The sequence below is a fragment of the Alexandromys fortis genome, unplaced genomic scaffold (assembly GCF_014885135.2).
Source record: "Alexandromys fortis isolate MF-2015 unplaced genomic scaffold, M_Fortis_MF-2015_v1.1 scaffold_44, whole genome shotgun sequence".
NCBI classification, from domain to species: Eukaryota; Metazoa; Chordata; class Mammalia; order Rodentia; family Cricetidae; genus Alexandromys; species Alexandromys fortis.
In genome coordinates, this window is record NW_026067921.1 from 7,046,582 (window position 1) to 7,060,209 (window position 13,628).

General features: G+C 41.8%; 1 protein-coding gene across 17 annotated transcripts in view; it reads left to right on the forward strand.

Annotated features, from left to right (window-relative positions):
• Rbms3 (RNA binding motif single stranded interacting protein 3) overlaps nucleotides 1-13,628 on the forward strand; it is a 1,002,574-nt gene that overhangs the window by 619,803 nt on the left and 369,143 nt on the right. For all 17 annotated transcript variants that reach the window (XM_050141447.1, XM_050141449.1, XM_050141450.1 and 14 more), the window contains one exon: nucleotides 2,371-2,462. In XM_050141447.1, the coding sequence (XP_049997404.1) occupies nucleotides 2,371-2,462 (92 nt within the window). The remainder of the gene's footprint in view (nucleotides 1-2,370; nucleotides 2,463-13,628) is intronic.

The window sequence follows — 13,628 nt, forward strand, 5'->3', positions numbered from 1 at the left end:
CTATGACACAGTGATGCTTTCATACATAAAAGCACCCTCATCCTCAGAACAGCACCTGATCTGTGGGCAATGATGTCTAAGCTTTAGAAGTTTTAGTTCTTTGCCTATAACTCTGGTTTTTGGTTTGTCTTCCTTGTGCTGCTTTTCCTCCCCATCTTATGAAGAGAAGAATTGCCAACCCTCACATAACACATTTCCTTAAGTATGAGAAGTGTAAGCTTGGAAGCCCTGTTTTGTGGGAGCATTTTGCTTGTACACTGCTGTGTTTCAGGTTCATTTTGGGATAACATGCTGGGAGGGAGAAGAGGAAGATGGGATTTGAGGGAAGAAAATTAGAAAGTTAATTAAAAGAACCAGCTTGGTAATTGAATTCCCAGATACTCTTATTTGGAGGTTGGGGTGGGAATGGGTTATAGCACACGAATAGTGTGTTTGCCTCAGTGGCAGGCCTGGGAGTTCTGAATGAGACAAGCTTCAAAGTATAAGACAGATGTCTATCTTCATGGAGGAGTAGATGTGTTGATACATTCATAGACTTTTCAAGAGCACAACACATAATACTTGTAATGTGCATATTTATATGTATCATGGATATGCATGTATGTTATATGTATAACTCATATACTATGTATATCATATATAATATTTTTATGTGTATATGGATTTGTGTTAGTATTTTTTTCTATTGTCGTGTTAAAATCCCTTGGCAAACAACAGCTGGCAGAAGAAAGGGTTTATTTTGGTCTATCGTGGCAGAGGAGTAGGGGAAGACTTGGCATCAGGCATGGATGTCATGGTGGTCAGAGCAGAAAGCTGATGGGCCACATGTCATCTTCATACTGGAAGCTGAGATTAAACAGCAAGTAGGGCCCATCTACAAAACCCCAAACCCTGCCTTCCATGATGTATTTCCTCCAGTAAAGCTCCATCATTTAAAGGTTCTGTAACCTCAAACAGTGCCTCCTGCTGGTGATCAAGTGTTCAAACACATGAGCCTGTGGAGACAGCACATTCAAACCACAATACACGTACACTCCTGCAGTTACTGTTGATTTTTTATATGATTTTGAGACATCCTCTCACATACCTTCTCCTGCCTCCACCTCAGTCATGCTAGAATCACAGGTGTGCACCAACACACCCCACGGAGTGTTCATATTTTAGCATATTCTTGGCAGCTGACTTTGCTGTTGGGTAAATTCCTGGACTAATGGTGGCATGAAGACCATTTTCTCTCAATAGTCCTGTCTTATTAATTGTTCTGCTTGTTTGTTTCCCTAAACGTTTATAAGTGCTCATATAACCACACAAACAGAATCATATATTTATGACACCCCCCAAAAAATAAGTAAGAAGGCTATTTAGTGTTTGTTTTTAGAGACTGGAGTGTTTATTCATCAAATGACTCTTTTTCAAATATAAAAAAAAAGTCAATGATTCAAACTGTTATCGAGAGAATATAATTTGGAACCATGGGCTGAGTGATTGCCCAGAAGTAGGTTCAAACCCCTACTCTAACCCACAACCTTTATTTATTTGTGCAACCAAGACATATCTATTGGCTGCCTGCCATGTGGCAACCACCATTGCAGCCTCTGACAATAACTTTAGTGTTCTTGTTTCTTTACATTTCGCTGTGATGGCTTACCCTGGGAAAACCAACTTAAGCATGAGAAGGTTCATCAGGTTTTCAGTTCTAGTACAGTCCTACGGCAGGGGGATTACAGTGGGGGGATTTGAAGCAGCTGGTCACATCACATCCACAGTCAAGAAACAGAAAGACTGAATCCTCCAGTTTCCAAGATCTAGGCTCCCCTCCCAGGGGATGTGCTTACCCACAATTCAGAGGGGCCTTCCCATCTTACTGTCCTAAAGAAGATAACCCCACAGACCTGCCCAAAGGTTGGCCTCTCAGGTGGTTCTGGTTCCAATAAATGTTGACCATCACACTTATCTGTTCTTATGGCTTTTTATGAGTATTGGTTTTTAGAAGTCTGGAAAATGGATTTTAGCCTCAGACACTTAAGGATTTCCAGTGCTTTGGTTTCCTCCCTCTTGCAGCAAATCTGCAGCAGGAAGAGCACAGTAAAGCGAGGCTTTGCCTGAGCTGCCAAGTTAGGGCTAAGTGGGCTTCATCCCTGCACCCCAGTCTGCAAAGTACTCTGGAAAAAGAATTAACCTCCTCTTATCTAGAGTTACTACGGTATCTCGCGTAAAGCACTTGGGAGCAGAGATATGAGAGTCTTTGGGTCTAGCCAGGTTTCGTTGGGAAGAAATGAACTCATAGCCGACAGTAACTCTGCATTCGTTGGATGACAGAAGTGTGCCTGCTGCCTGTGATGACTAATGCCAGGTTTTCTATCTTTGCAGGTTATGGTTTTGTAGATTTTGATAGTCCTGCAGCCGCACAGAAAGCAGTAGCATCCTTGAAGGCAAATGGCGTGCAAGCACAGATGGCCAAGGTAAGCCTGCTCAGACAGAGAGGGTCTGTGCACATGTGGACCCTTGTGTGTGTATCTGTGTGGGAGCACATGTTAGTCCTTCGTAGTGAGCAGACCCCAAATTATGGTTTAAACTCTTTCTGTACTCAGCTGCTAGGGAAAAGGAACTATACACGAGACCTGGCTTATTGTAATCTCTCTGATTTGGCATATAGTTACTCATGAGCTCTTTGGTGTGGAGACCCCGGTGATTAAAGGATACATGTAGAGGGCTCTGCTTTGCCTGAAAAGGGAGATATGTATGCATGGGAGTCTAAGATTTTCCTTGTCGGCAGTGCTGGAGTCAATATACATGTATGTACTGGTGTCTAGAACTATCTCTAGTTGATATACATGGATGTACTGGTGTCTAGAACTATCTTTAGTCAATATACATGTATGTACTGGTGTCTAGAACTATCTCTAGTCGATATACACGGATGTACTGGTGTCTAGACCTCTCTTTAGTTGGCAGAGTTGGAGTCCATATACATGTATGTACTGATGTAAAGAACTTTCCCCCAGTCAGCAGAGTTCTGGGGTAGTACAGAAAGTTACCAATAACTTAATGTGTGCTAAATCGTGATTCATTTATTTCATGTTTGGGAGGCTTCTGAGCTGATAGCCTTTTCCCTAGGCTGTGCAGGGAAATGGCTTATGGCTAATGTCCTTTGTATCACTGGAACTTCACTTTGGCCCATATACCCAGAGTTTACCTGGGGAGCAATATTCTTGATGTTTATCATTTTCAATATTTACTTGTTGCTACATAGTATTCATTGTCTGGAACTTTGTATGTAAAACTATGATGAATTTTTACAACAAAGTGAAAATTGTTCCTCGTCATTTTGTGCCTTGATTGCTGTAGTGTTGGAAAAATCTGCCTATGTGGTACGATAATATGGATCTCGGGAACAATGTACACTGATGTCATTGTCTTCATTTTAATTTGGAATCTAATGAGATGCCATCATAATGATATAAGCTAGGTATGGTGCATGACTTCTAATCCCAGCACCCTGGAAACAGTGGCTGGTTGATTGCTGTGATTTCAAGGACAGCTTAGTCTATATAATGGAGTTCAGGATCAGCCAGGAATATACAATGAGAGGTCTCCAAACATTAAAAAGAAGAAAGAGAAAAGGTATTAAGAGTAAACACCAAAAAATATTGCTGATGACATTTGGATGCTGGGTAAATGTTGATGTTCAATTGGCAGCCATTTTGAATTTTCATCAATAATCTAGGTTTAAAATATTCTTCCTGTTAATAGTTCTGAACTTACCATTCCCAGATTTTCATACTCTTGAATGCCAAAGGTAACAGACCTTGAAATCTTGAGCATCTGTCCCTGGCTTGTGTCTAATTTTCTGGCCCTGTTCCCACAGAAATCAGTGATGTCATGATGAAGTCATCTGGGTTTTGCTATGATTGTGTCCATTCTCTAAGAACCTTCTAGCATCAGCCTCAGACTTCTAGAAGATCAGCATTTAGGTGCTAGCAATTGTTGGTGCATTCTGACAAATATGTACAGATCACATCTGACCATGACTGTTGGGAGCCAGTTTCCTCTCAAGTGACAGCGGTGGGCTCATTGTCTTTCTTGTTATTCAAGGTGATATGAATTAGAATTTTCCAGTCTGTGATTTATATTCTTTGTCAGGATTATGCCTAGGAGCTTTAGATTTGGTCAAGGATTGAGACGGATGAAGTTAACAGTTTTAGTTAATCAGGAAGTTACATGCATGTCCTGGTTTAAAGGTTCTTTGCAAGAGTCAATGGCAACTGAAGTAGCAATCTCCTGTACCCAGAAAACAAGAGATAGAGTGTGGCTGTGACTGAGGCAAGAAGTGGTTATGAAAATGCTTAAGACAGAATAGTAGGGGCTGAAGAGATGACTCAGTAGTTAAGAGCACTACCTGTTCTTACAGGGGACCCCAGTCAAGTTCCCAGAACCCAAACTAGACAGCACACAGCCTCAAGGAGCTCCTGCTTTCAGAATCCGATCCTCTTTCTGGCCTATATGGGAACTACATCAGGTGTACACATGCACACAGAGGTGTAAACACATATAAATTTTAAAAGAAAAAAATAATCTTTAAAACCTAAAGTATATTCTTGGGGTAGAGAAATAGTTCTATGGTTAAAAGTTCTGTGGCTCTCACTGAAGATCTGAGTCGGTTTCCACAACTAACTTCCTGTAATTCCAGTTCCAAGAGAACTAGTGCCCTCTTCTGGCCTCTAAGAGCCCTGAATTCAAGTACACACACACACACACACACACACACACACACACACACACACACTTTAAAAATAAAATGAATCTGTTTTTTTTTTTTTAAATGAAATATACAAAGTGAGGAACCTGGGAATAGCTGAGGAGATTAAGGCACCTGTTGTGATGTGAAGACCGAAGTTTGATCCCCAAGTCCTACATGGTAGAAGAAGAGAACAGACTACCAGAATCCTCCGACCTCCATATGTATGTGCATTGTGTACATGTGTGTGCATCACATATAAATATGTAAATTCATCAATTAATTAATTAATTCTTAAAATAAAATGGCTATTGGAAAGTAGTACATTCTATTTATAAAATTTGTAAACTTTGGAAGTTATCAGATAGTAGTGGCTTATAGATCATGAACACACAGCTGTTTTTAATTCTCAGGAGCTAGAGACAGACAGACAGACAGACAGACAGACAGACAGACGGACAGATAGAGACAGATAGATGATAGGTAAATAGATGATAGATCATTGATAAATGATAGATGAGAGATAGATAATAGAAAGACAAGCAAATAGATGATAGATGAAAGATTTGATTGATAGATGATAGATAGATGATCATATACAGAGTTGAGCTTTTGTATTAAAACGGGCAAAGTTGACACTGACTTAAATATTTTCAGCATGTGTGTACATAAGGAATCCCTGTCTAGGCCTGACTATCTCTCTCATGTGCATGCACGTGAGCACATGCCCCCACACACGCCCCAGTCACTGACCTATCACCCAGTAAGGAAACCGTCTGCACTAGGAATCATTTAAAGACTTTCAAGAATTACTCACTCTGGCTGCCATCTTGGCCCTTGTCCCAAATCCAAGGTGCCAAACCTGGCGTGCCCGGCCGGGCTGTGGGGAATCACTCTGTTGTAGGCTTGCTGAAGGTGTACCCGGTCAGGCTGTGGGGAATCACTCTGTCGTAGGCTTGCTGAAGGACTTTGCAGTTTTAGTGTGCTGCCTGTGAAGTAAATCCTGGCAAAGTTTGAGCCCAAAGCCTGCTTTAGATTCCCATCTGCCCATTGCAAAACTTTCAGCAATAAATGACTCTGTAATTTAACTACCCAGAAGAAAATAAATAGCCTCCGTTTGACAATGAAATGGAACAAGCTTGGCCACCTGTATTAGCAGATTTCTCACTGAGCTATTGGATTTCACGGCACTTTTTCCCTTTTCCTAGCGATAACTGTTATTTATTATCATATAAACCTGCAGTCTGCAGGGTGTGTGCTACTTGCAGTATATATTTTACCATTTAAGTATGCACCAAATCGCCTCCTGTATCCTTGTTCTTATCAGCATCCCACTCTGTTGCTTGTGGTGTGGCATTTTAAGATCCCCAGGATTTTAGAATAAAATGCCTTCTGGGTTTGGAGAGACGGCTCATCAGTCAAGAGGGCATGCTGCTCTTGCAGAGGACTTGAGTTCACTTCCAAATACCTGCTTCGTGCTTCTGTGACACAGAATCTAGGGGATTGGACAAAACTGATACCTGCACTTGCGTTCACATTTCCCCATACAGACACACATAGGGACAGACAGACACAGAACTTATATGACTAGTAGTAAATATTAAAAAATGCCACCTTAGTTAAGTTCCCAATAACAACCTGGCACCCACTTTAAACTATGGGAGCTACTACCCCTAACAAACATGTTCTAGTGTGTGCCTGAGAAAAGACCAACGGATACCTCAAATACAAAGAGCGAAATAGGAAATTAGCCAGGAAGTAGTAATTGATCAGTGTGTTAGTCACTTTCCTGTTGCTTTGAGAAAATGCCGTGCACAAAAGAAACTTATGAAAAACTTTATTTTGAGTTACAGTTTCAGAGGAATAGGTCTGTTATGATAGGGAGGCATGGAAATGGCAAGAGGACATGGTGTCAGAAGCAGGATGCTCAGAAATTAAATCTTTTACAGAAAACATGAAATACATAGAGAACTGAAGGCAGCAAGAATCTATGGAGTCTCAAAGCACAACACAATGGTTTACTTCCTCAAGCAAGGCTGGAATGCCTCCCCAGATAGCACCATCACCTCACCAAACATCACCATCCCCTCCCAGACAGCACCATCCCCTCCCAGACAGCACCATCCCCTCCCAGACAGTACCATCCCCTCCCAGACAGCACCACCTGAGTCATTGGCCAAGCAGTTATAATTAATATAGTTTCTGTGTGGTTATACGGGTCTGGGCAACTGAGAAATGAAAACGCAGCCTCCGCTTACAAGTAACCTTCCCCAGAATTAACATTTTCTTTCAAGAGCCAAGTTTGCAATTTTTTGGTAAAAGCAAATTTAAAAAATTTTATCAGTGTGTGCTGGTGAAGAATATAGGTTTGAAGGATGCATTTGCCTTTGATTTCTGGTTGTGGTATCACTTAGCAGTGCGAATTTCCTGTGTTGTGAAAATATCTGTAATACTCTTTGACAATAATATGCTGCTTTGCCTGTAGGGGTACCGTGAGGCTTTTGAAAACCCACAAGGCATCAGGCATATGGCTTTGATGGCAGCAAAAACCTAGTTCCTCTGCATGGTTTAAAAAGTATTGTGTATTGGATTCAGATGTGCTGGTAAATCTTCTGTGAATCTTAGCATATCTTCAGATATTTTGTTATCAAATAATAGTCTGTAGGAACTATTTGTAAAAGCTTTAGTCTGTAAATGTTTTGTGGGTTCTATAAATGTTTTGAGCTGAACAGTGTGTTAGTTATAATGAACTAGGGTTGTAAAAAGCCAGAAGTCATTAGGGAGATAGACAAGGGACCGTGTGATGCTGCAGGCTTCATTCAGAGAGAGGCCTGCATGGGGCATGGCGAATCTTTAGTCTAAGAACCTGATGAGATGTCTGTCCACACCTATATTGCTGGGGATTGTCTCGTGGTATTGTAGGGGTGATCTAGATGGCTAGTCAGTCAATGAATGTCAAGTGACCAATGACAGTGGTCGGTCAGCACTGAGGGGACCATGTGGGTGGGAGAACTCAAAAATAAAGCGACTTGAATTTTGGCCACCAAATTATCTTAGTTTCTTCAACTGTTATTGTTTTACTCGAATGAAGGAGCTTTACAATTGGTATGGTCATGGCCAATGAAACCTTTTTCTTATTCTGTGTTTGTAACATTTATCCTATTTGCCTTATTGCAAAAGCTCTGAACTGTTGGAGGAGGCTGCTCATTCGTTACTGGCTGCTTAGACCACGAAATAACTACTCAGAAACTATATTAATTGAAATACTGTCTGTTCAATAGCTTAAGCATATTGCTAGCTGTCTCTTATTTTCTAAACTAACTCATTTCCATTAATCTGTGCATCATCACGAGACTGTGGTCTACCAGCAACATTTTGGTGGGATCCAGTGGAAGCATCTGTCCCCGGTGGCAACTACATGGCTTCTCTATTACTCTGCCTTTTTTCTCCCAGAATTCAGTTTAGTTTTCCCACCTAGCTCTATTCTGCTAAGGCACTGGCTAAAACAGCTTTATTCATTAGCCAATAAATCAAAACATAGACAGAAGGACTTACCATATCAGTGGACCAAGAATTTTAGCTATGACAAATCTTAACAACCTTGAGGTAGAGCTAAGAAAGTTATTGGTTGAGGAATATTGGTCTGCTTACTCATAAAAAGAAGAAATTGAAGAAGCCCTAACTAGGGAGGTGAAGAGATAGCTCAGTAGTTTAGAGCATTGGCTGCTTTTGAAGAGGACATAGGTTCAATTCCCAATACCCACCCAACCCTCTATAACTCCAGTTCCAGGGATTAGGCACCCTTTTCTGGCCTCCATGCACTGCACACATATGATGCACATACATAAATACATGCAGACAAAAACCATACATATAACAAAACAAAATAACTCTCTTTTTTTATTTAAAGGAAAAGATAATTCCAGCTAACGATAGCTTAGCATACAGGTGTTTATTTGACTGAGATACACGGAAAATTCTGGATAGTTGAAGAACATTAACATAGGCATTTAACAGCAAGGAACAGTGGGCAAAAGTTTTAAACCACTCATGTCAAAATGTTACCAAACATTCAAGGGCAGGGAAGGGATTCTTTCTTTGAAAAATACTTCAAGAGTCATGATTATGTAGACGTATACCTGACTGAACAGGAGACTGGCCTGCTATTATCTTCCAGGACCTATGTGTGAGTTCTCTCCCAACCCATTCCACTCATTCATATGAGGCCCCCGTGTAAGTACTTTACAATACAGCTATGGAACACACTTAGGGTCTTATTATCTTAGTTTAATTAGGTGTACATGTGTACATGAGTGAGCATACGCACAAGAGTAGAAGCCCCACAGAGGTCAGGAGAGGGCATCTGATCCCTTGGCTCTGGAGTTACAGTTGTTAGCTGCCATGGGAGTGCTAGGAACTGACCTTAGGTCCTCTACAAGAGCAAAAAGTGCCATTAACCACTGAGTCATCTGCTCAGCCTCTGGAATATACTTTTAAGTCAGGCTGATTGCTCAGCTTTTGATGTAGCTCTTTGCTCTTGGTTACTGACCGTATAATGAAAGTGGCTGTTCTCATCCACACTGGTGCAGGGTGTTCTTGTAGACACATGTAGACACATGAATACGCACCTCCAATAACCGAGAACTACAGTGCGTCTTCTTCCTAGTTGGTATTTAAACTCTCACTACAGGAAGGACCAAGTGTTGGCCTACCACAGGCCCATAAATACATTTGTGACATCTGTGTTTTTGGATATGTCAATTTGACTCAAGATATTTTTTTAAGCTTTTCTCCCCTTGGCCCTAGTGTAGAATTCAGGGATTCAAAACCCAATATTGAAATTATCAGAGTCCGTCTAATCCTAGTTATTAATTAACTGAGGCCTTTGAAGCAGAATCCTCTGAAGTTAATATTTACGTTAGCTTTTACCTAACAATTTGCATAATCTGTCTGTGGGTGATACCCTGCTCTTTCCAAGGGCCTCGATGGTCTTTTCCTAAGCTTAAGGGTGAGTATGCCCGGAGAAATTCCTGCATAGCCAGTATTGGAAAAAAGCAACATTTATCGGAAAGTGCCTAGGTGTGGTGTGGGAGGTCCTGCACATTCCGCTCCTTCAGCCTAGGTGTTCTAGACTCGGGTCTGGGTTTTCATTCAGAGTCTGTGAGGAGTTCCAGCCTTTGCAAGTTGTGCACAATGTCAGTCCTTTTATTCTTCTTGAAGGGACTATGCCCAGAGGCAGACTTGAGAAAACACGCATACCTTCATGTGCTGCTGGCGAGTCCCATACCAGGAGCCCTCGTGTACCCTCCTGCCTTAATGATTTGTTCTATTTAAATTGGCATTTGTCCTTGTAGATCCCCACCTGCTGAATTAGATATAAAATCCTTCCGAATGAGGCAAGTATGGCTAGAGAGATTGCTCAGTGCGGGAAGAGGCCTGATGACAAGCCTGAGGACCCAATTCCATCCCTGTGACTCAGCATGGAAAGAACTGACCAGTTACAAATAAAATACAGAGAAAAATAGATTTTTTTTAAAAAAAATCAAGACAAAATTGAATACTATGAGTGACTGTAGCCCTGTGCTCAGCCTGATACTGTGTTCCTACCATCCCCAGGATGCCCTTTGAAACTGATACTTAACCTACTCAAGGATGCCATGAGACTTGGTCTCTCCTGGGCAACTTGTTGACATCCAGTCACTATAACACCTCCTCCCCTTTCTTTTTATCTCAAAAGTATCCTAAGTTGAAAAAATAATATTCAACTTCAGAAGTCCATATTTGTTTCCTGAAGTTGATTTTTTTCACCTTCCTGGTGAGGTGGTAGATACACTGAAATCAGAAAGACATTCCTGCAATCATAGCATTCAAAAAGATTATTAGAATTCTGTGAAAAGAATTGCACACTACTGAGAGTAGAGATAGGCACCCGGGCAGAACAAACCCAGGGCCTTATGTATAGATCCCAGGCACTGAAGCTCTTCCTCAACCCTTGGATGTATGAAGCCGGGTCTTTATAGCCCAGGCTGACCTGGGATTGGAACTGTCAGTCTTCCTGCCTCAGTGTCCTGATTGCTGGGATTACCAGCACATCCTGGTTATATGCGCAGATCCATCCTTAGGAGTCTGGCCTAGAAGCAGCTCTTCTTAGGTCTTCCTGTACAATATCCTACTGCTTTATATGGATACAGTATCACAGGAAATAAGACCAATGTGTGGAGGAGTGTTTCATGTTGAATACAGCACACAAAAGCCTCTATTTTATCCCTCTTCCCCGAGTATTGCCTTCTTAGTGGAAAAGTCATTCAAAGAAACTCAGCCTCTGGCCTCGAATATTCCTGAAAAAAAAAAAAAAGTGCTCCTTGCTTCTCTAAGCAATATGTCTGAATCCAGGAAGAAATCATAAATTGATATATTTAAAGGACCAAAGTTTGCAGACATCAGTTTTCCAAAGGCAGAACGTGTTTCCCTGATGTGGGAGTGTCATATATCAATCTGTTGATTTCATTGGTTAATTAAAGAAACTGCTTGGCTGGCCTCATAGGTTAAAGCATTGGTGGGAGGCATAAACAGAATAGAATTCTGGGCAGAAGAGGAAGTGAGGTCAGACTCTGCTCTGCTCCCGGAGAGACCCGACAGCTCTGCTGGGGCAGAGACGCCATGCTCAGCTCTCCCGGGTAGACGTGATAGCTCTGCGCTCTGAGGCAGACGCATGAAACTGAGACCCACGATGGACATAGGCTAGAATCTTCCCGGTAAGCGCACCTTGGGGTGCTTACACACATCATTAGAAATGGGCTAGTCCAGGTGCGAGAATTAGCCTGTAAGGGCTAGAGTTCATGGGCCAAGCAGTGTGTTGTTATTTCGGGCATGAGCTAGCCAAGCGGCCGGGGTGTTGGGGACGCAGCCCCGCCGCAGCTCCTATTTCAACATTTCCCCATCGAAACATAGGATTCTTATGGATCATTACTGGATTGTGGGTTATTTGTGTGAGCAAGAGTGTATCATTCTGTGTGAATATATATGTTAATATGTTTCCTGTTCTGTGAATGTGTATAGCATATGTATGTGTTTCAGATGGGCATCTTCGCAAGTGTCTGTAGGTAAACATGGCTTCCTCTCTCTCTCTCTCTCTCTCTCTCTCTCTCTCTCTCTCTCTCTCTCTCTCTCTCTCTCTCTCTCTGTGTTTGTGTGTGTGTAGGCCAGAGGCCAACATCCAATGTTTTCCACAAACACTCCTTCCTTATTCTTTGAGATCAGGTCTCTCACTGAGCCCAAAGCTCAAGGATTCAACTAGTTTGTTTGAACAGTGAATTCAGGAAGAAATTCAGAGTCTCCTCTTCCCCATCCTGGAATTATAATTGTGCAGAGCCATTCCTGAAGATCCAAACTCGGGTCCTCATGCTGGCACGGCAATTATTTTACCAACCAAGCTCTCTTCCCACCACTTAGCAATTATTTTACAAAATGAAGTCCATTGTTGGCTCATCTTCAGTTTTCTTAACTTCCAGAAGGAAATATTCTGTGAGTACACAAATATATGTCCCGCCAAAGGCTCATACATTTGAATTTGGTTCCCAGTTGGTGGCACTGCTTGGTAGAAGTTATGTAACCTTGAGAACATGGAACCATGGAGAAAAGGCATTGGTGGGGGTGGACCTTCAAGGTTTATAGCCTTGCCTCACTTCCTGCTCACCCTCTCTCACTTCCTGTTCATCCTCACTGCTTCCAGTATGTGATTAAAATATGAACAGTCACCTGCTGACTCACCTGCATGCTTCTATGCCACCACACCCATTATCAACCTCCCTTGAATCTATGCGCCAAAATAAACTCTCTATAAGTTGCTTGTGGTTGTGGTGTTTATCACTGCAGTGGGTAATAACTAGTGTGCACACACACCCTATTGTATTATATCATTCTTCACAAGGACCACAGTCATCAGAAATGCTTCTTTCCGTCATGATTTATATTGTTCAGTAACCATTTCTTTTGCCCTTTTCTCCATCCCTTCCCTCATTTCCAGGAACTAAGTAATCAGATTCTCTAAGTACAGACTCTGGGGATATATTCTTAAAGCTTTCTCCAGGCCACTGATGTCTCAGTGTGGTTATGATCAATTCTTGGGATACAATGTGTGCCAAAGACAGGAACCAGGAGGGGAAAAGACTGCATCCAAATTCAGTAAGATGATACACAGAAACATCAGGCTGTGAATTAAAGGAAACAAATACAAAAGAATTACAAACAAACAAGCAAAGCAGAATCTAATTCCATATCGGTGTTGGTCTGGAAGAACAGATACCACAAGAAGTAAATCAGCTTCTTGAGAATTGTAGAAAACCTTTTATCCAATACACAGAGAAGCAAAGGTCAAGTTATAAACAGAGGAGGCAATGTGATGTAGTGGTGGGCAGGGGGTGGAGCGTAACATGGCAATTGGTGAATCACTAGACATACATATACAGCCATGCAGAGAGTTAAAACTAGCTAAATAAAGTCAGGTACACCCCCCCATCCACACCAGGGGAAAATGCGGTTGATAGAAAAACAAATTATCATCACCTTGTCTACGTTTATGGTGCTTCTAGACATCAGAAGGGTATGGAGTAATGACTATAAACTGTGGATGGACTGACCACAACATTGCTCATTACACAATTGAAATTATGTGTTAGGGGACTTGTCCCACTGTACAATGCCACAATTCATTCAGGAACCGGGTTTTAAAATGGCATCCAGAATTAAGTGAAAGGGTTGAAGATGCAGCTCACCAGTCTCTGTGTTCAGACAGAGAAAGCAGGAACGTTCGAGAAGCCTGTGGTGCCGTGACATGGCAGATGGAGCCAAGGGGTGAATTCTTTTTGTACGTGCATCTTTGTCTTATTTT